Source organism: Rhodofomes roseus (assembly GCF_022264815.1).
Source record: "Rhodofomes roseus strain CIRM-BRFM 1785 chromosome Unknown C8Q71scaffold_8, whole genome shotgun sequence".
Classification (NCBI taxonomy): domain Eukaryota; kingdom Fungi; phylum Basidiomycota; class Agaricomycetes; order Polyporales; family Fomitopsidaceae; genus Rhodofomes; species Rhodofomes roseus.
The window spans coordinates 1-20,272 of NW_025952964.1; the positions used below are offsets into that span (position 1 = coordinate 1).

Genomic DNA, 20,272 nt, shown 5'->3' on the forward strand with positions numbered 1-20,272 from the left:
CCGCTTCGACGCGATCGTATGTGAGCAGAACCTCATGGATACGTTATGGCCAGTGATGGACCAGTACATGGGCTTGTACAAAAGGGAGGCAGAAGCGATCGCCCTTGCGGACATGTTAGAGATTGAATTGAACGCGGACTGGAATCGTTTCATGTCCTAGGCATCTTAGTATCTGTATCTCTGTCTAATTTTGAGCGGATCTGTCGTTTGTACATGGGACATCGGGGTGTGATCGGCAATTCCCAGATTAGCGATAGCCTTGTGTGTGTCTATGTACGGACATCTGTAGCGCTCAGAACCGATCACTTCATCACACACAATCGATCAGATTGATCTGACAGCTTGTTATCGTGTCTCAGATGCTGCGGCTGCAATGTGCATGCACACTGAGACCATGTGCGTGCATTATGTTCTCAAGCATTGGGAAGTGAGGTGATGCTGCGCGCTCGCGTGAATCCCAATAATGTATGTGCGCATACTACGAAACACAGTACTCCTCCAAGGGGATCTTGCGCGGGAGGGTGGGATCCCCTGTTACATGGTGCGCGCAGTACCGGAGACAATAGGTTACTTTGAGGAACCTAAGGCATGGTTCGCGATGCTGACATGTGCTTGAGGGGATCTCGCGCACGCGCGCGAGATCCCCTGGGAGACTGTGTGTACTACGTTTGAGTACACGGACGCGTCGTGCGCGCGTACCCTTTCTAGGGGATCTCGCGCGGGTGCGCAGGATCCCCTGAGACCCCATGTGCGTACGCTGTGCGGGTACATGGAGGTATCATACATGCATATACTTTGTAGGGGATCTCGCGCACCCCTGGGGACTGTGTGTACTATGTTTGAGTAAATGGATGTGTCATGCGCGCGTACCCTTTCCAGGGGATCTCGCGCGGGTGCGCAGGATCCCCTTGGAGCCCATGTGCGTACGCTGTGCGGGTACATGGAGGTATCATACATGCATACCCTTTCCAGGGGATCTCGCGCAGGTGCGCAGGATCCCCTGGGAGCCCATGTGCGTACGCTGTGTGGGTACATGGGGGTATCATACATGCATACCCTTTCTAGGGGATCTTGCGCGGGTGCGCAGTATCCCCTGGGAGACTGTATGTGTACAATGTTTGAGTACATGGATGTGTTGTGCGCGCGTACCCTTTCTAGGGGATCTCGCGCGGGTGCGCAGGATCCCCTAACACATGGTGCGTGGTGCGTGCATGGCACATGGGACTGGCATATGTCCCAGGGGATGTCGCGCCAGTGCACAGACCCCTGACATTCAGTACTGGATGTTGGTCTTGACGCAGTCCACATAACTGGTGTTGAGAGGTGCGCAGGGGATCTCGCGCGCCCGCGCGAGATCCCCTGAGACATGTAGGTGCGGCCCGAAGTCAGCACTTGCCTTATATGGTAATGGCCCAAAAAGGAATTACCATATAAGGCAAGCTGAGGGCACGCTGACCCCCCCTGGACTTAGGTGAAGGGGGTATAATAGGATGTAGACTGTACGCAATTTGTGTCATATCCATGTACACAGATCTTGGATGCAATGTGTATTCTCACAAATGCTGGTCCAAGGGCAAATGAGCATATACATTGGACTTGACACACAGCGTGGACAGATTAGGAGTTTGCCTGAACCTACATGACGATTGACATGCTAGAGAAATGATTCCTAGGCGTGTAACACGTCTCAGAGCAACAGAGCAAGACATATTGACCAATTGCCCTCAACACAAATGACCATACAAATGCTAGCTAAGATGATTGTAGGGCATAAGAGTATGGTAATGAGGCGTCTTAGGACGCATCCCAGGTGCTAGAACGGTGTGTAAATGGCTTGGTCAGTGCCGGAAAATCCACAATATCGAAATCACTTACCCTATTTGCGCCCCAGGACCCAGTCCAATGGGGGAAGTCGTGGGACACCAGGTACCCACCATCTCCGGCGGCGCCCAAGCACGTGGATTGGAACCGAAGACATGATCATGTCGGGGCGTACAGCAGGGTGCGCTTTACGCCACTTCCGCCTTTGCTGCTCCGGCGTCAGGACCACCTTCGCCTTCTTCTGGTAACGACTGTAACAAGCGAATAAGTGACCGATCTAATGATACAAAAAATCAATACATACACGGGCAAGTCGTCCTCAGCCTTGCGCTTCAAGGACGTCGGCTTCTGGGGCACCACAGCCTTGTTAGAAGACATTGAAATGTTGTCTAATCGACTGTTAGCTCGGCTTGTAACGCTTAACAATGGGATTTACTTACTGTTGACGAGGGATGGTGGGGGAAGGAGGGAAAGAGACGAGTGGGTCGGTCAGACAGCAGCCAGGTTTATATACCACCCTCAAGGTCATGCACATGATCATAACCGAGGATTTTGCCACCGATGGGCCATGGTGTTTGACGAAAAAGGAAAGGCTCATGTTGCACCTATGTCGAGCCAGACCGTGGCCAAATATGGTGCAGGAATTGAAACCCAGCTTAGTGCACGTAAGGAGTTCATATTTCAATAGAAGGGAACAATACAGACATGGTAAATCATTGACACAGATCATCGGACTTAACAAGACGGATAAATTGGCCTCAACTTATATGACAGTATAAGAGCTAGCTCAGATCATCATAAGGCATAAGGGTACAGTAATAAAGTGTCTCAAAGGGTATAAGACGTCTCAAGGGCTCAGCCTGTGTGAATGACTTGTTCAGCGCCGGAAAATCAATAATATCAAAATCACTTACTGTTCTTTCCGTCCAAGGACCCATTCGAGCGTGGGCAGTGGCTGGACACCAGGCTCCAACCATCTCCAACGATGCCCGATGACGTGGATTGGAACCGCACACAGGACCATGTTAGGCCTTGCAGCTGGGTGTGTCCTGCGCCGCTGCCGCCTTAGCTGCTTGGCCGTCAGGGCTACCTTCGCCTTCTTCTTGTGGCGGCTGTAGCAAGCCAATGAGTGAACAATCTAATGCTTGAATTAACAATAACTTACACAGGCAACTCGTCCTCAGCCTTGCGCTTCAAGGACTTGGGCGACTCAGGAACTGCAGCATTGTTAGAGGACATTACAGTTCCGTCTTATGGACTGTTAGCTTAGCTTGTGATGCTTAGATATGAGAATTACTTACTGTCGATGACGGATGGTGGGGGGAAGAGGGAAAGAGACGAGGGAGGCGGTCAGACAGCGGCCAGGTTTATATACCATCCTCATAGCCATGCACATGATCATAACCGACGAATTGGCCACTGATGGGCGGTGGTGTTTGACGAAAAAGGAAATGCACTTGTCTTGAGCCAGACCATGGCCAAATATGGGTGAGGGAAATGAAACTCAGTGTTCTCTAGTGGCCATGGCCCTCCCCCTCGGCTGACAGGCTGCCAACAGATTAAGAATGGCTGCAGACATGGGTCCCAGATTTGGTACCCGTATTCCTACATAGGAATGGACCATATTGACGATAAGGAATCTACCCCGAGATCGTAGTGGTTCAAGTGGTCATTACCTCCCCCCTTGGCTGGGATGCCCGCCAACCAAACAAGAATGGCTGCAGCTATGGCTCCCAAACTTCGTACCCATACTCCTACACATAAATGGATCATATTGACTATAAAGAACCTACCCCGAAATCGTAATGGTTCACATGCTAGTGGTTGTGGCCTCCCCCCTTGGCTGGGATGCCCGCCAGCCGAGAAGGAACGGCTGCAGCTATGGCTCCCAGATTTGGTACCCATGGTCCTACATACCAATGGACCATATTAGCTATAAAGAAGCTACCCCCAAATCCCCTTTCTTGGTCTCCTAGAATATGCCCTCCTGCCCATGGTACGCATTTTTCGCCCATAGCACCGGCATCAGACCTCCAATCGCCAAGCGGCTTGGCACCAATGTTCACACATACAAATGAAGCATTTCGCTATAAACAAGCTTCCTGCCAAGTGCTGTTGTTGTGGCTCTGCACATAGCAAAAATGCGCCTATTAACAAAAAGAATTGCCCACTGCTCGAAAACCGGTCCGCCGATTTCCCTGAAACTTTGCACCCATCATCTACATGATATAGACGTCCTACATACCAACTTTCAGCCCGAAATTCCGGTACCCTCTTTTGTAATTAATTCCTAACTGACCCCTATTAATTGCCTGTGACCTTAGGCTGATGGATACAAGGTCTTGTATACGCTGCTGTTGACCTGGACACTGGAGGCCAGGTTGCAATGAAGCTGGAGCATTGCAGCTTCCTTGAGCAGCTACATAATGAGAAGGAGGTGTATGAGGAGTTGCAACGTCGAAATGGTGGCTCTCAAATGAAGGGGTTTCCGATGATACAATGGTTTGGACAAGAGGGAAATCTCAACGTCCTTGCCATGGACATGCTGGGGCTGTCGCTGGAAGCCCTCTTCAACTCGTGCGGGAGAAGATTTACTTACAAGACAACACTGCTCATAGGGTGCGAGGTTGTAAGTTTTGTTCGTAAGTATGCGTGCAGCGCGTATCTCATTCACAATAATCCAGCTTGACAGGCTACAGACTCTCCATGCGTGTGGCTATGTCCACCGTGATCTGAAGCCACAGAACCTCCTCATAGGCTCTCTGGACCACAAACACTTGGTGCATCTCATTGACTTTGGCATGGCTCAACGGTTTGCCGACCTCATCACAGGCAAGCACCTTCGATACCACGATGGTTTCGATATGCTGGGGACAGCCTGCTACGCCTCAATCAATGCTCACCGGGGTGTAACTCAAACACGACGCGATGACCTCATCTCATTGTCCTACATCCTCATGTATTTCCTTCGTGGTTCACTTCCCTGGTCAGAGCACACAGCGTCTAGTAAGCCTGGGGCCAATGCGCGGCTGGCTAAGGCTAAGGCAAAGGTCCCACGTCTATACAAGGACCTTCCGTCTGAACTCACCACGGTTGTGGATTACGCCGCCAGGCTCGCCTTCGACGAGACACCTGACTACGACTACATCCGGAACATGTTTGAACTTGGCCTGATCAGGAATGGCTTTCATCGGAGCTCCAAGTATGACCGGGAGATGTCTCCTGCAGAGCTGGGCCATAGAGTGTACGTCTGCCTCGCCATTATTGTACACAAGACTAGAAATTGACAAATAATTGCCAGATTACGATCACACACTCAATCAAACCTTCTAGCAGAGGGCTGCTGAGGGTGTCTCACACTGTGAGGAAAGGTGTTCTGAAGTCCAATGTGTTGTATTCTCTATGCGGATCGATTTGTAGCCTCACGTTGTATTGAATTGATTATTGCATTATTACTTGCATTTTTACGCACCAATTTGATCTTAAGCCGACTCGTAAGCGACTCGTAAGCCCAGCTTGGCTCCTGGCACTAGAGCTAAGAGCTGTGTCCAATGAGCTGATCTCAGCTCGAGCCGGCTTGACTCAGAGTGCTTGTTAGTCATGTGATATGGCCGGCTTGTTCCGGCTTTGGAGTCACGGCAACACTAGCATAGGGGGACAACTGGTCAACCTGGGAGAGGGACTCCGTCACAGCAAAGTACCACAGAGGCTGAGACCTCATGAAGGTCTGAACCTTCATCACAATTGTGCAATTTTTGGGTGTGGTGTCATCACCTTTGTGCTCTTGGGGGAAGTGATTAGCAAGGGTCTTGGCACTTTTTCCAGCCTTGTTGCACCAAACACACTTGAACCCATCCCCAATCACAAGGGCCTTGACTTTTAAGGTCATGCTGAGAGCTAGCATGACCGAGAGCATTAGCCGGGAGATAGGCAATTTGGCATGGTGTGGTGGACAAACCCAATTGAGTCCAGGAATGGAGTTGAGATGAGATAAGAAGTGTGAGGAGAGCATGCTATATTATTAATTAATAGACATCTATCAGGTGGAAAAATTCTCAAGACATATGGTCTTGATAGCTCAATATTTTGGCAATCCTCTTGGTCTTTGCATTGTCTGCAGTCACTACAAGAATGCTTAGACTTGTGAAGAACAATACATGGAACCAAGTCTACACACCTGAAGCTGGCTTGGTCTTAGATATGGTGAAGAACAAGTCACTGTTTTGCATTCCACCGCTTTACCAGTGCTGGTTTTATTGATATCTAGCTCATATAATGGTCAGTAGGAAGAACACAGGATAATTGAGCTATATCACATACCTTGATGTTCAGAATCCATGTGCATGTGAAGTGCATCCTGATCCATCAGGACAGAGGCACAGCCAGGAACAGCACAAGTAACACTGTAAGTTAGTCAGAATAATTGCTGAGAATGACAGTAACAATGTCTGAAACATACATGGAAGAGCTCATGATGATGCTAGTAGGACTATGGAAAAAGGTTCAAAAATTGATGGTGGTGGTAAGGGGAAGAGTTAGAAAGTGTACAAACAAAGAGACATGTACTGATGCTTGTGCATATTCATATTTTCCCATGGTACTTGCCATAAGCGGTAAGTGGTGACTTGGTTGGGTGGTACATGAATAGATTCAGCAAAGACAAGTCAGCAAACAGAATAACAAGCTTGAATCAGTATCAGTAACATCTATCTGCACTTCCATGATGTCTCAAATCTCAATCTCAGATCTTGAATCCAGGCCTGGCCTCAGTGCTTCAACACTTGCACCCTAAACCCCAGGCCAAGCTGCCTTTTGCTGCCCAGGTGCAGAGTGCACATGGGTTCTATTCACCACACATAGATTGTATCAAGACACATAGATAGCATTGCCAGAATGTACACATAGACAGCATTGACCAAAGACAGCATTGACCAAAACAAGATAGCATCTACCAACACATGTGGATAATAACAACCGAAACACAAGAGTACATGTGATGATGAGAAAGCAACCAGAAATCAGGGACTTGTAGCAATGAGGTACAGCAATTATAGAACAAATCATGTGCAAGGATCACATATTCCCATTACCACCAGTCACACTGCAAGCATGGTACAGGAGCTGGAAGAAGACCCAAAATGCAAAGTCAAGCTGGTGGTACATGGAGAGGGTAAGGGCCTCCAAATCAGGGCAACTGAGACCTGTGTGTGGAAATGAACAAATGTTAGACATGATGATCCATCCTACAAAGAGGAACTCACGTCAAAGAGTCTCCATATCTATGTTCATGGTTGTCTCACTGTCCTACCCTATGCCATCCTGTGTCCCTGCATCCTTTTTGGCCTTTAGCTGCTGCTTGATCTGCTCCATCAGGGCAGTGCCCTCTAGGAGCTTAGCTACATCAAATGTCTGGGTGGTGTTGGCCATAGTGGTGTCATCTGTTGTTCCCTAGGACATGAGTGTTAATTAACTGTATGTGAATGCTCAACTTACAGTATGGACAGTGGCAGTAGCTGGACAGTGAGGAGGTGGTGGCTTGCTACTGCTATCCAACTGGTTGCCTAACCCATGTTCAGGGAGAGGAAACCTTGTGACCCATACTTATACACACAATTGTACAACAATTAAATATTTAGCTCTCCTCTATCCTCACATAAACCTAATTGTCACTAATCTAGGAGCCGCAGGATGCTGAGTGCTGAATCCATGCCACAGTATGTTGAGATTGCAACTTGCCTGATTCATCAGAACCTCAGTGATTGATCTGAAGGGCTCTGATGGGCTCTGACAGTTGCTGAAATCTCAATCTCAGCAGATCAGGCTTCAGCATATCCAGCTGCATTTCAGAAGGTGTATGGCTTGGGGAGGTACTTGGCTGTTGCCATTGGGATTTGCTGGACCTCTGAAGGGAATTTGAAGGGACAGGCAGGGGTGTTGTTGGACGATCCCTGGGTCCGTCAGCAGGCTGCAGGCGTTCCTCCAACCTCAGTTGTTGACTGCTGACCGGCTGCCCCCTTGGGTGATCACTGTTGGGGGCCCACAATTGTTGTCAACTAGCCTTGTCCCTGGCTCATTCCCCAGTGACATCATCTGGGGCACCATACAGTGACTGTGTGTGTGGACAATTTGGAGATGGGTTGTGCGGGTAGCCACCTCTTCCCGGGCATGTCCAACCATGGCTTTGGCTGGGATATTGCCTGTGACCATTACCTCTCCAGCTGTTCGGAAAACCAGGCCCTTGCCCTCCATTCATGGGCATCAGACTGGGGTCTGTAAGAGGTCCTCCGGTCCAGGTATCATTGTGGCCAAACAGTGTCTAAGCATGGTTCTATGAGAATACACTATAAAGAGGGTGGTACAACATACTTGGTGGGGCGGAGGAGCAATCATAAATGGTGCTGCCAATCATGGACCTGGCATTGGAATTCCAATACCCAGCTGACCTGGGACTTGAGGTTGTGGTTGGAGTTCACCAGTGTTCCCATTGAGCTGGGGTTGCAAATCCTGGGGAGTGGCTGAATGGTACTGTAATGCTACTCTGGAATTTGCATCATGGGCTAGCTCATTGCTCAAAAAGAGAAGTCCCTTTTGGTAGTTATGTAGCTGGTTTTTCTGATCTTCAATAGCTCCTTGAACTGCTGGCCCTTGACCCATAAGGCATTCTTTGCCCCCAAAAGCTCCTGCTCCAAATTTTCTAGTCGGTTCATGAGACCTTGCTAGTCAGCTGCCAGATCTCTTTCAGAAATTGCCATTCTATCCTCAACAAGCCCCTTCTCTGCTTCAGCTTCCAGTTGCCTGGTCTCAGATTGCTCCAGCTGTCTCTGTAGATCTAACACAGCATCAGCATTGTGGTTACAAATCTGGCTGTGTTCTTGAGGCATGGTTGTCAGGGGCTTAGGCCGGTGGGCACAGCTCATCACAGGCAGAACATCAACTCCGGCAGCAGGCCTCCCAGGAGGTTTGCCCCAGGGTGCATGGATCAATGCATGCTTGTTGGTAGCATCTGCATCGGACAACTGCGCAGCAAGTTTGATAGCACCACTGGTCCGGGGCTGCCACGAGCCGACCATGGACGGTCCTGGATACTTGGGTTGTTGAGGATTAGAGATGGTCACCTTCAAGCTTGAGGCAACCATCTTGCAATGCAGCCAAACATCTGTCTGTGAGGGTCCAAGGGCGAGATACTGGTGGTTTATCGTGTCTGCCTTGGGGCATCGGGTCATTGTGTTCATATACTGGGGACTCAACTTGTTGTATTGCCTGTCGGCACCTTGGTGGTTCTTCTTGCTGTGGCTGGTGGTATGCTGATTGTATCACATCAACAAGAGCTCCTGCATAGCCATCATTGACAAAGTCAGGATCAGGACTCTAGTAGTGATGTCAACTCCATCTCTATCTGGGAACTTGTCACATGGTGGAGTGGATGATTGGTCTCACCTTGCCTCCTCTTCCCGTGTTTGCTCGGATGGCAGCTTGCTCATGTCAACCAAGACTCTCTTCCTTAGGCCTAAGAGGTACGAGGATGTAAGTGTTAGGGATAGAGGCTTGCTAGCCTCAGAGCGCACAGAAACTCATTAGAAGTGTTTACTTACCGAGTGGCTGCATTAGTGAAGGTTTGTTATGTGCTTATCTCACTTTCCTTATCTTTCCTGTTATTCCATTAATAGGGGTCAGTTAGGAATTAATTACAAAAGAGGGTACCGGAATTTTGGGCTGAAAGTTGGTAGGTAGGACGTCTATATCATGTAGATGATGGGTGCAAAGTTTCAGGGAAATTGGTGGACCTATTGATTAAGTGCTCGATAGGGTTAGGGGTTATACCACACCTAGGCCATCCAGAATCGGCTCATAACCTAAGGGGCTCTTCCTCTTCCATTTTTACCACTGAATCAACAATCCACAATTTGGTGAAGAGAGGACACTCTGTTGTCTTGTGTCCAGTCCTGAATTTCTCACAGCTCACGCAGAGATAACCCAAGCACCAGAAATGGGTACGGCCCAGCTTCTTACAATGATCACAGCAAGAATCCTGTAGTCAGGGATCAGCAAGTGATACAACACATGGCAAGAAACACACTTCTGGCTCTTTGGGCACATGAGAGTCCTGTAGTGAGAATTTTTCAATGAACCAAGCCACACACTCCATCACACTTACATCATTGCATGGACAGTATATAGCACCAGCAGCTGAATCCATGGGAGGCATTGCCATTGTTGTTGTCTGAAGGTGAGTGATGATGAGACAAGAACATCAATGGAAGATAGGGAGAAGATGGAGGATAGGGAGAAGTCTTACTAGAAGAGTATAAGTGATCCAACAGTACAGAGTGTTGCAGAGAGCTGGGGGGTTAGGCAGCTAGGGGGGGGTCCTATATATACTGTCCCAGTTTAGGGCAGGTTTTTACAAGTTTAGAGCAGGTCTCTGCTGCAACATCAGTCACATGCATGTATGACTCAGCATGAATCATCTCTGCAGATGACTCCAGCACATTCCTGTAGATTCTGTCTAATGTAGTACAGTCCAGAGCCTGAGAACAGCTCAAAAGCACATAAGTTCCAAACATCTGGAACGGTCAGAACAAATTCATCATCAATAGGTAACCCTGCCTGACTGGGGTATATGACTAAGCTACCAAGTCCATCACCGAGTCTGTTCATTGCTAAGATTCAACTGACACAACAGCCAGAAGCTGGACTTTGGTATTGTGCCTCTATTGGTGTGGGGTGGACTATCCAGTCAATAATGGCCATCTTTGATGAATATGTGTTGGCTGTTCAGGCTTGATCCATGCAGAGCTCAAGCTGGAAATTAAGGGCTGGGGCAAATGCCATGTGATAGGATGAATTACCCTGGACTTGTGCAGAGCTGCTCATAAAAGCAGATAACCTAATCTTTCTGATGATATCTGTACCACAAGCCCACCAAATGGTCAGTGCAACAGGGAGATGTAAACAGTTATATTGCACACATGCAGCAGTAATATTTTGCAGATTTGGCTTGGCCTATACTTCCTGACCCACACTAGCCCACACCTTGTCAGGGCATTTGTGTTGCAAAATAGGACTCCTGTCCTGCAGAAATGTTTTCCGTGGAATACCAGAGGTTCCTCAGGTTCTGGAGACCTAGCAGCATGCCTTCAGATATATGTACAAAATCCCAACATTCATTAGTACTTACTAGCAGCCCAACTAGGATAGACTTACAATTTTTTGCTTTGATGAGGTGGCATAGTAAAGACAGCAAACATCAGAGTTCAAAGAGCTCTAGATCTCTGAAGTCTGATATGGTCTAGCAACAGAGGAGGAGCCTTTTATGTGCAAAGATGCATGGCAGAGGCTCTGGAATTGTAGTTCAACCCATGACCCCATATGACTCTGTGCACTCACAACCCTCTCAATATTATAGATGCTCTAATGTCAGCATGCCTGACAGCTTCTGCCAAGCAAGTATTAATGCCTTTTGAGATGTTTGAGAATCCTTTCATGTGTGCCCAATACAAATGTCTCACTATTGGAAGCCATGCATGTCCCCTTTGTCTCCAACCTTGGCACAATTTCTGTTTGGCATTACCTCCTCTCTCCCTTAGGTGTTCATGCATATGCCATGACTAATCCATGTTTTATTGTTGCACAACAGATTGAACAGAGCAATGAGATTGTGATACCCAGACAATCTATATGATGTAGTTGCTGTTTCATTACACAAATACTTACCAACACACCATGAATGTGCTACATCCTTGACTAGCTAGATGGTAAACAACCCCTTCAGGCCCTCACTGACAATAGAGGGAATGAATAAACAAACAACCCTCTTCAGGGACACAACTTCATGTAGTGTTGGATGCAGTGCACTATCTTGGGTGAGTGTGCTATGGTGCTCACACTCTTTGGCCTTCTTGAACCAGGATTTGTCTGTCCATGAGACCTGAGGGACCTTCTGAAAGTTTGTTGCTCTGCTGCTGCTGCCCTGATAGTGTCCAGCCTTTAGGGAGAGGGAACTAAGGCTGTAAATGGTATAGAACACTCATATTTATTCACAATGTCCAGAGTTTCCTGTCACAATTTGGGCCATGTAGACTACCCATGATGACTGTCCTGCTGAGTTCTACAGTATGTATGGATGGCCTGGTAACTGCCTAGGTACATGGTGCTCAGGTGAACAGGTTTGAGCTGTCTTTGGCTTGGCTTCTGTCTAGGGTTTAGAACAGGTTTGGTCCAATGCAGATGCAGAGTTCTAAGTGTGGATGACATGATGACTGTCTGGGCATACCAGTTTGGGTTTGAAGCAGGTTCAGGTTTGGTTGTGTTTTGCCCAAGTTCAGAAATTGGTTCAGATTGAGTTAGGTCCATGTGGATGACACAGGCACTGTTTATGTGCATGAGGCTGTTTCAAAGCATAATAAGACATCACTGCCATGTTTGGCTCAGATTTGGCATGGCACAGGGTCCAGCACAGTGACAACAAAATGAATTTTTCACCATTTTGTACAACAATGTCATGACCAATGCAAGGAAAATAACACTGACAGAAATGTACTAGCATTTGCAGCAATGAAGATAGCACTGTCTTAACTCAGAGGTTGAGATGGGCAGCATGCAGTGAGGTGGTGATTTGATGTCTCATCTATTCAATACTTGAACCTCTATTTTTTCCAGAATTTCCCATGCTGGGTTATATAAGGCTGCCAAGCACCTATCCCAATGCCCTAGCTAACAAACAATGTAATTCTGCTTTTCTCTCTATAGCCTATACTGAGGTTCTGATTGTCTGAATAAGCAAAAGTCAATACAACATACTAACCAAGAGGGTTAGCATACAAGTTAAATTGTTTTATCTATCTTGGTCAAAGAGGACTAGTAAAACCTACACAAGGATAGTTAAGATAACCAGTCAATATTCTCACTCTCTTATATTGCTGGAGGTTAGCCTCAACTTTACTACGAAGGACAATAGGGAATATTTTGTCCTTGCTCAGGAACAACTAAACTCTAGGTATTGGTAAGCCTCTCATCCAACCAATTACCATCTGTCAGTCATCCATCAGTGGCTGTTGATGATGGTGCTCTTGTCATGAAACCAATGATAGCGAGCCAGTCCACTGTGATGTGCAACACTCGCATCACCAGGGTACAATATAACAACTACAGTGTCCAGATATACAACAAATGTCACTCCCAGGGCTCTATGTATACTGCACGATTACACCCTCACGTTTCGCTCAAAAGGCCCACATCCTCCGGCCTAAAGCTCCAAATCTCCATGACCGTCTTCCCGCCGCGCTTGCTCATGATCGCGCACGTCTCCCGCGTGAACGCGACCTTCCACACGCTCTCCGTCGGCTCCGTCAGCTCGCGCACGTACTCGCACTTGCCCAGCCCCCGCGCCTGGTCGAACCGGAACAGCCGCACCCGCCCGTCGTTCCCACTCGTGACGAGGAACCGCTCGTCCAGCTGCAGCCCCGTCACAGAGCTGTCATGCGCGGACAGTCGTTGCAGGGTCGTGAAGGACTTGTCGAGTGAGAAGACAATCACCCGCCCGTCTGACCCGCCCGTGGCGAGCATGGTCGGCGAGAGCTGCAGTTGGCAGACGAGTGCCGTATGCCCTTGCAGAAGGGCGAGGCACGTTCTAAGAGGAGTGTTAGTGAGCAGGTAAACATACCACTAGCATGGCGTTTAACGCACCCAGATGCGGCATCCCACACTCTGACGGTGGTGTCCAGACCACCACTGGCGATCCGCACACCATCAAACGCCACGGAATAGATCTGGTGGAAGTGTCCCCTCAGGACATGCAGACACTCCCCCGTCTCGATGTCCCACACGCGGCACGTGCAGTCGTAGCTCCCGCTCACGACGCGCCGGTCGCACACGTCGAGGCAGCGCACGCTCTGCTCGTGCCCCTCGAGCGTCCGCAGGAGTCGCCCGCGCTGGATATCCCAGACGCGCACGGTGCGATCGCGTGAGCCTGTCACGGCGATGGGACGCCCGTGAAGGACTTTCAGGCAGCGGATGGTAGACGTGTGGCCCGAGAGGACATAGATGCAGTACCTGCATTATGTCTCGTTAGTGAATGGTCCAGAAGACACAGAGGCGAAGACCTACCCCGACTTGACATCCCAAACCCTGAGATCCTTGTCGCATCCACCGCTCACAACCAACGCATGCGGCTGGCCCCACCCATCCGATGCTCCGCTAGGCTCACTTGGCTTGTTGAAGAGCGCTGACCGCGGCCGCGAGCTCCCGCTCTTCCTCGGCCTCCCGCTCCTCGGGCCGCCCGCGCTGCTGAAAACGTCCGACGCCGACCGCCGCCTTGTCCGCTTGGCGCTCCCCTCAGCGCCGGTGTCGAGCCCAAGTGCGTGCCTTAGCGTGGGCGGCATGAGCGGGTCGTACTCAGCGGGGTCGAGGGACTCGTCGTCAAAGTCCATGTCCATCTCTCCCGCAGGGTCCTCCACTTCTGCGTCGTCGTATTCTCTATCGTGCGGATTGGTGGTAGAGTTCTTGGTGCCGTCGGACCCTCGCACCAGGCTGACCGCCCAAACCCCGCTCTCGTGGCCCACTAACGTCCGGCTTAGCACGCCCGTCCGGGCGCTGAAGACATGTATGCGGCTGTTCGCCAGCCCCACGACGACCCAGTTATCGTCTATAGCGACAGACGTAGGGATGGCAGATGACGGCTGCGTAGCTTGTCCACCTTGCGGCTCAGCCTGCGGAGGGGCTTGTCGAGATGCGGGGACTAGGGGCATGCGATGCATTCGCAGGAGCTTCCCTCCGTGCAACCAGTTGGAAGCTTGAGAATGTATGAGCAAGTCAGGGAGGCGAGGCGCAACGGGTAGTACGTACTGGTTGTATACTCGTAACGGAAGTGCTTGCGATAGGAAAAGCGAGGCTGTAGGGGCGGAGACAACTGCTGCATACTCAACGTAGATACTGTGGGGGCGGATACTGCATGACATGTTATGTTGTTTTCTCGGTGACTGGATAGAACAGGACACGCACCGGATATGTTCGAGATGGCGTCCAAGTCCTCGTCCGCGACGCTCTCCTCATCTCTGAGCTCCTGTCTACGTTCACCCTCCGGTACGCCGTAGCCGTGGACGTCGCACATCCGCCGCCATATCCACTGGTCGTCCAATAGGTGGTGCCATGCCCGACTGACACCGCTTGCGCGAGCGAGGGTCTTCGGGTCGTCGATGAAGCTTAGAACATGGAAGGCGAGCTCCGCTGGGAGGTCCTTCAGGAAGTCTCGCCGAAGGAGCGGGGTAATCGTGGTAGAGATGAAGAGGAGCTCGGCGGGGGTGCAGTCCGCGAGGAGGCCGGCCAAGTACTGGAAGCGGAGAGATGGCGTGAGGGCAGCAAACTCGCGACGAGCTTGACAGGCCGGGTCTTCGATGCTCGCGCTGATAGTTGGCGGCTCGAACGCAGAGAGACGAGGCGAGGGGGCAGGCGTAGGCGGGGATACAATGGGCATGTAGAGGGTCGAGGCTTGTGGGTGTGCCGCCATGACTGCTGGCATGCAGGGGCTTAGGAGGTGTAGGCTAGGTCGTCTGGTTGTCTAGAAAGCAGTCTCTGGTCGAAGTGGGGACTTGTGGGAGGGAGTGTCTGCAGAGGGTTGTCGGATGTCGCCGGATTTGGGCGGGGCCGGGTACGGGCGGATGCTGCTGCGGTGCTCGCTGGGGAGTGCAGGCAGCGGCGCGAGAGTAGCCTTTGCGGTTACCAGGGGGCTGTGCGACGTCGGGGAGCGAGGCTCGGCGTCGAGCTGGACGGCGGAGGCGTCGAGAACAACAGCAGCAGTGGCCCTCCGTGGCCGCAAGCGCGAACAACGCTCTCGCGTCGCGGTCTCGTGATTCCAACCATCCTTCTCGGAGTCGGACAACAGACAGGTCCCTGCTAGTACTACTAGCGATAAAACAAAACAAAACAATACAGATAATGCATACAACATGGTGGTATATCCAGCGCCCCGGCACGTCAGGAAGTCACTTATCATCACAATATATCCTCTACCTCGTCTGCGTCGTCCTCATCCTCCACCGTGATCATACTCAGGTCCTGGGCCACGTCGTCTGGGGAGGGGTGGTCAGGGGCCACGCTCGATCCAGGGCTCGTCGTATCGCGCGTCGGCCTGGCGTCCGTCAACTGTCAGGGTGTGCTCATGAGCTTCTCCAGAATTAGCACTTACGCTCGTTTGCCGCGTCGCCTTGGTACAGGCGTGCTCTCCTCATCGTCTTCCTTCTCATCTTCCTCTTCCTCTGGCTCTTCTTCATCGCTCTCTTCGATCTTCACTGGTGTCACGGCAGCTTTGACAGCGCGTCTCGTCTTCTCCGCACTGCATAATCCAACCCATTCGTCAATACTCTCATCACGTACCAACAGGAACGTACGCAGAACGTTTGGGCACATTCCGGGTGGGCACGGCCGTAGGAGCGGGTGTGCCCTCGTCTTCTTCCTCATCGGACTCGTCGTCAGATTCAGAGAGACGGCGCCGCCTATCCCCTACAATTGAGTGCATGTCGCGGACGCGACAAACGATACTCACTTGGCCTTTCCCCGTGACTTGCTCCGCGGTGACGGTGGGATGCTACCCATCTCACTAGTCGCGTTGCTCGCCCTGCTCGTGCTTTCAATGCTGCCCGACCGTCTATGACGTGGTCAGTCTGCGCTGTCCAAGGTGAGCCATGCAACACGCACCGTTTCCTTGTCCGCCTAGCCGGCTTGACGTCCTCGTCCTCATCGTCCGGCTCGATCTTGTCCAGGAACTCAAAGGTATCCTTCACACCTGCGTGCGCATCCAGGTTCTCCAGCTGGCGGAACTCCTCCTCGCTAAAGCCCTCTAGCTGTCTCGCGTACTTCTTCGACAGCGCGTCGTCGAACTTTGCGAACGCGTTCTGCGAGGCGGTGTCTCGCAACGGACGGCGCTATGGTATGTGAGTCAAAGCAATGACATCGTCATAGGATACGTACGGAACGGAGGTTCTGTACAAGTAGCTTGAGGGAGCGGATCTTGTCTTCGTCAACCACATCGGGAAGGTAAAGCTTCCCAAGGAGCTGACACAATGCCTTCTTGTCGTCCTCTGCATACAAAGGTAGTCAATGCCGGTGCGTTCCAATTCAGCAGTATCATACTCACTCTCCAGGTCTCGGTTGTACAGCGCCTTGACGATATCCGCCGCCATGTCGACATGGACGCCGTCGTCTGCCTCCCTACCACCTCTCGCTACTGGACTGTCACAGGCCGTGAGCACCTCTGCGAGTATGTGAGGTAAGGCACCTCACACTGCTTTCTGCGGGTCCGTCCAGTCGATGAACATGAGCCCTAGTTGGGCGCTCGTGATGGGGTCTTGCTCTTGGTCCTCGCTCCATTCGCGGAGTGCGCCTACAAGCTGTTCGAAAAGCGGAATGAAGATCTACGGGAGGTGTGCAGCGGTGAGTAACTTTGCGGCTAGAGAGTAGACTCGGTCGCACTCGCTGGATCCGCCTTTGGTTCTGTGGGCTCGAGTAACAGTAGACGGGGAAGAAGTAGGCCAGACATTGCCGGAGTTCTTGGTTATCAGCCGTCTCGGGCGAGACATACACAAGCACGAGGGTCTTGAGCACCTGCAAAATATCCAAACTGAGTCCAACGAGCGACAGAGCGCGAAGTGAGACTGCGCACTCGCTCGTCAGTGATCATGCCGGCAAGCATTAGTTTCGCGATCCCCATGCACAGCAGAGCTTGAACTTTGTCAGTTTCCTCGGTCTCGAGGAGGTGGAGGAGGAACGTGACGATGCGGTCGCCCTATAGGCAAGTCAGTCAGTGCACAGATAGAACGACGACGACGTTGCTGACGTTCGCGCTCCCGGGCCCGAGGAAGTCGCCCTCGTGCACCATCAAGATGTCGAACACGATGTGAAGGACGCTCGTCTTCAACACTTCCGGTGCGGCCTGGACTTGGCCGAGGAACAGCTGGAAGGAGTTGAGAGCCATGCGCTACGAACGAGCGTTCCAGGTCAGTACTGATCGTATATAAGCGTGGTGAGGCATACCCTAGCAATGAGACAACACAATCCTAGGCTGACCAACCCCCGTTGCCGGAGCAGGAGTTCCTTGCGCTTGACAGCCGGGATGATCAACTCGCCGAGGATACCTTCGAGCGTCGAGTTTTCTTCGAACGTCTGACGGTGCGAGCATACTCAGTCAAACGAATTCTCGGGTGACGCGGACGTACCCCGTTGACTCGCTCCAGCATACCGATGCACAGAGCCAAGCACCTCAGGTCGATCGCATCTGCACGCGCGCGCTCATCGGGCGTCATCTCGCTCTCTGGCTTGGGCAGCCCGAAGCCCTGCGGGCGAACGCGCACGGTTGCAGGCGTCTTCGCGAGTTCACTCTCTCCATCGTTGACCTGAGGCTAGGGCACAACAGTCAGTCAACGAAAGCAAGTCAAAAGATTCGCTGACATTGTCCTCCTCGGGCTCGCTGGGGTCTCGGAGTTCGTGCACCACCTCGACCACAACACGAATCAGGTCGCGCTCGTTCGGCGAGAGGACGCGCAGCACGTCGAGACAGCGCGCCACGAGGTTCTCGGGGAGAACGTCGTGAGAGATCATATCACCTGTTGAGGGTCAAGCAACTTCCTCGGACGACGACGAGGGCGACTCACGGACGAGCTGGAACATTTTCCTCCTGCCGATCTCGTCTGCGTAGTCGAGGTTGACGGCGAGTCGCAGCATCTCTCCGATGACGAATTCCCCGTCCATTCGCTCTTCCTCCCTGCGCGCACGTTCCTCGTCCTCGTCTTCGCCGGACATGCCGCTGCGAAGCAAGCGGTCTTCTTCGTCCTGCTGGATCCGAGCGAGGAGCTCGTTGTAGGTTGCCTGTATGCGGAATGCGAGAGCGGTGACGACCGGGAGGACGGTCTCGAGGCGGGCGTCGTCCTTCTGCGCGACACAGTGGTCGACGAAGACACGCGCGAGGAAGGTGCGTTCCGGGGTCAGCGCCTCCCAGTACTCGTCTGCGGGCCGTCAGGGCGGTTCTAGCACACGGCGCGATGTGCTCACCTTCAAACCCAATGTTGTCGAAGATGTCCGCCCGCACAGTGAACACGCTGACCAACGCGTCCTCCGCGATCTTGCCCTCCACCAGGTCAAACAGCGTCAGGAAATCGACGACATATCCCCTCACGCCCTCCCCGCCCTCCTCCTCTTTCTTGACCCTCAGTCCTGCGCCCCGGGCGACGTCCACCCACGTAGCCATGAGCCGGCCGGCGGCGGCGCGCACGTTGTCCTCGCGGTCGCCGAGCCCGTTGCGCACGATCGCTTCGCGCTGCGCGATAGTGAGAGCGCGCGGATGCGTGAGGCCGACCTCGCCGGCGTCGGTGAGGGTGCGTGGCTCGAGGATGTGGGAGTAGACGAGCTTGCGGACGACGGGGTCTGTGTCGCGCGTGCGAGCGAGGATCGGCGCGAGGGTCGCCGGGGTGAGGGGCAGGTTGAGGAGTGCCATGCGCCGGACGTCGCTAGGTCGAGTGAGCGTGCTTAGAGGCGGGCGGACGCAGGAGACTCACGGGGAGAGGTCGTATCTCATGCAGTCTATGAGCAGATCCATGATGCTCTGCTCGCCGTCGTCGAGCTCGGCTATGTCCTCGGCCCCGGCGAGTTTGGAGAGCGCTGCGACGGCCTGGACGCGGATTGTGGGCTCTTTGTCGCGCGCGCGTTCCATGAGGGACGAGCGCAGGACGGAGTAGAGATCTTCGCTGGTGGTGTCGGGGTGAGCAATTGTGTAGAGGGCGGCGGAGGAGAACATACTCGATCTCTCCGAGATGTGCTATCATCTCTGCGACGCACTGCAGGACGCGAAAACGGACGTTCTTGTCCTTCGCCACGCATCCCGAGAGGAGGAACCGCATGATACGAGAGCCGAATCTGGAGGCGGTCGTCTCGTCGTCGTCTCCGTTGTCCTTCGTCTCTTCAGCAGCTACGTGCCGTGAGACGAGGGTCTGCCCGCAGTGGGCGGCACGTACCTTTCTCGTTGATGAACTTGATGTAGCCTGCGACAAACTTGATGACTCTGTCTGCGACACTGGCGCCCTTCTTGACGGGCAGCACGCGAGTGAGCATGTCGAGGACGGAGTCTTCGAAGGCGCGCTCGCCGACGAGCTTGATGCTCCTGGCGTTCTGGACGGACTGGGTGTGGGTCGCGGCATCGGCGTGCAGCTTGTAGAGGGCGATGAAGTTCTTCTGGTGGTTGGCGGTGGTGGCCTGCACCTGCTCAAAGACCCTGGGTATGGCGCTGGCGATGGTGTCGATGTCTGCGGGTGGTTTCGTGCGTGCGGGCATCGCGAGCGGAGGTGTCGCGGGAAGAGAGACGCGTCGGGCGCGTTGAACAGCGCGTCGCGTGTGCACGTGACGGGCGCGTGGGGGACGCGTGCGGACGCTGGGGCCGACGGCGAGCACGCTGGCCATGCGCCGCCCA

General features: G+C 52.5%; 5 protein-coding genes across 5 annotated transcripts; 1 reads left to right on the top strand and 4 right to left on the bottom strand.

The window, feature by feature from the left end:
- Nucleotides 1-1,694: 1,694 nt before the first annotated feature.
- C8Q71DRAFT_906546 (uncharacterized protein) lies at nt 1,695-2,199 on the bottom strand (the record flags this gene model as incomplete). The annotated part of the gene is made up of 3 exons (XM_047928928.1): nt 1,695-1,813; nt 1,876-2,072; nt 2,126-2,199. The coding sequence occupies 2 exons, from the start codon at nt 2,197-2,199 to the stop codon at nt 1,877-1,879; spliced, it is 270 nt and encodes an 89-aa protein (XP_047779565.1). The 3' UTR covers nt 1,695-1,813; nt 1,876.
- Nucleotides 2,200-2,668: 469 nt separating this feature from the next.
- On the bottom strand, nt 2,669-3,060 carry C8Q71DRAFT_856729 (uncharacterized protein; the record flags this gene model as incomplete). Its single annotated transcript, XM_047927336.1, has 3 exons — nt 2,669-2,681; nt 2,736-2,933; nt 2,987-3,060. The coding sequence occupies 3 exons, from the start codon at nt 3,058-3,060 to the stop codon at nt 2,669-2,671; spliced, it is 285 nt and encodes a 94-aa protein (XP_047779566.1).
- A 1,147-nt stretch (nt 3,061-4,207) lies between these two features.
- Nucleotides 4,208-5,108, top strand: C8Q71DRAFT_722886 (kinase-like domain-containing protein; the record flags this gene model as incomplete). The annotated part of the gene is made up of 2 exons (XM_047921554.1): nt 4,208-4,450; nt 4,506-5,108. The coding sequence occupies 2 exons, from the start codon at nt 4,208-4,210 to the stop codon at nt 5,106-5,108; spliced, it is 846 nt and encodes a 281-aa protein (XP_047779567.1).
- A 7,715-nt stretch (nt 5,109-12,823) lies between these two features.
- Nucleotides 12,824-15,644, bottom strand: C8Q71DRAFT_547265 (WD40 repeat-like protein). The gene is made up of 5 exons (XM_047919271.1): nt 14,821-15,644; nt 14,665-14,766; nt 13,927-14,611; nt 13,507-13,872; nt 12,824-13,450 (listed from the first exon to the last, which is right to left on the bottom strand). Exons 1-5 carry the CDS (start codon nt 15,335-15,337, stop codon nt 13,033-13,035), a joined length of 2,088 nt encoding a protein of 695 aa, XP_047779568.1. The 5' UTR covers nt 15,338-15,644; the 3' UTR covers nt 12,824-13,032.
- A 1-nt stretch (nt 15,645) lies between these two features.
- C8Q71DRAFT_547258 (nuclear condensing complex subunit) lies at nt 15,646-20,148 on the bottom strand. The gene is made up of 19 exons (XM_047919270.1): nt 19,821-20,148; nt 19,606-19,774; nt 19,365-19,553; nt 18,862-19,316; nt 18,465-18,815; nt 18,262-18,416; nt 18,030-18,212; nt 17,848-17,976; nt 17,651-17,791; nt 17,477-17,599; nt 17,287-17,418; nt 17,098-17,228; nt 16,952-17,046; nt 16,786-16,895; nt 16,513-16,739; nt 16,361-16,462; nt 16,206-16,310; nt 16,004-16,150; nt 15,646-15,946 (listed from the first exon to the last, which is right to left on the bottom strand). The coding sequence occupies exons 1-19, from the start codon at nt 20,134-20,136 to the stop codon at nt 15,811-15,813; spliced, it is 3,396 nt and encodes a 1,131-aa protein (XP_047779569.1). The 5' UTR covers nt 20,137-20,148; the 3' UTR covers nt 15,646-15,810.
- Between the last annotated feature and the right edge of the window lie 124 nt (nt 20,149-20,272).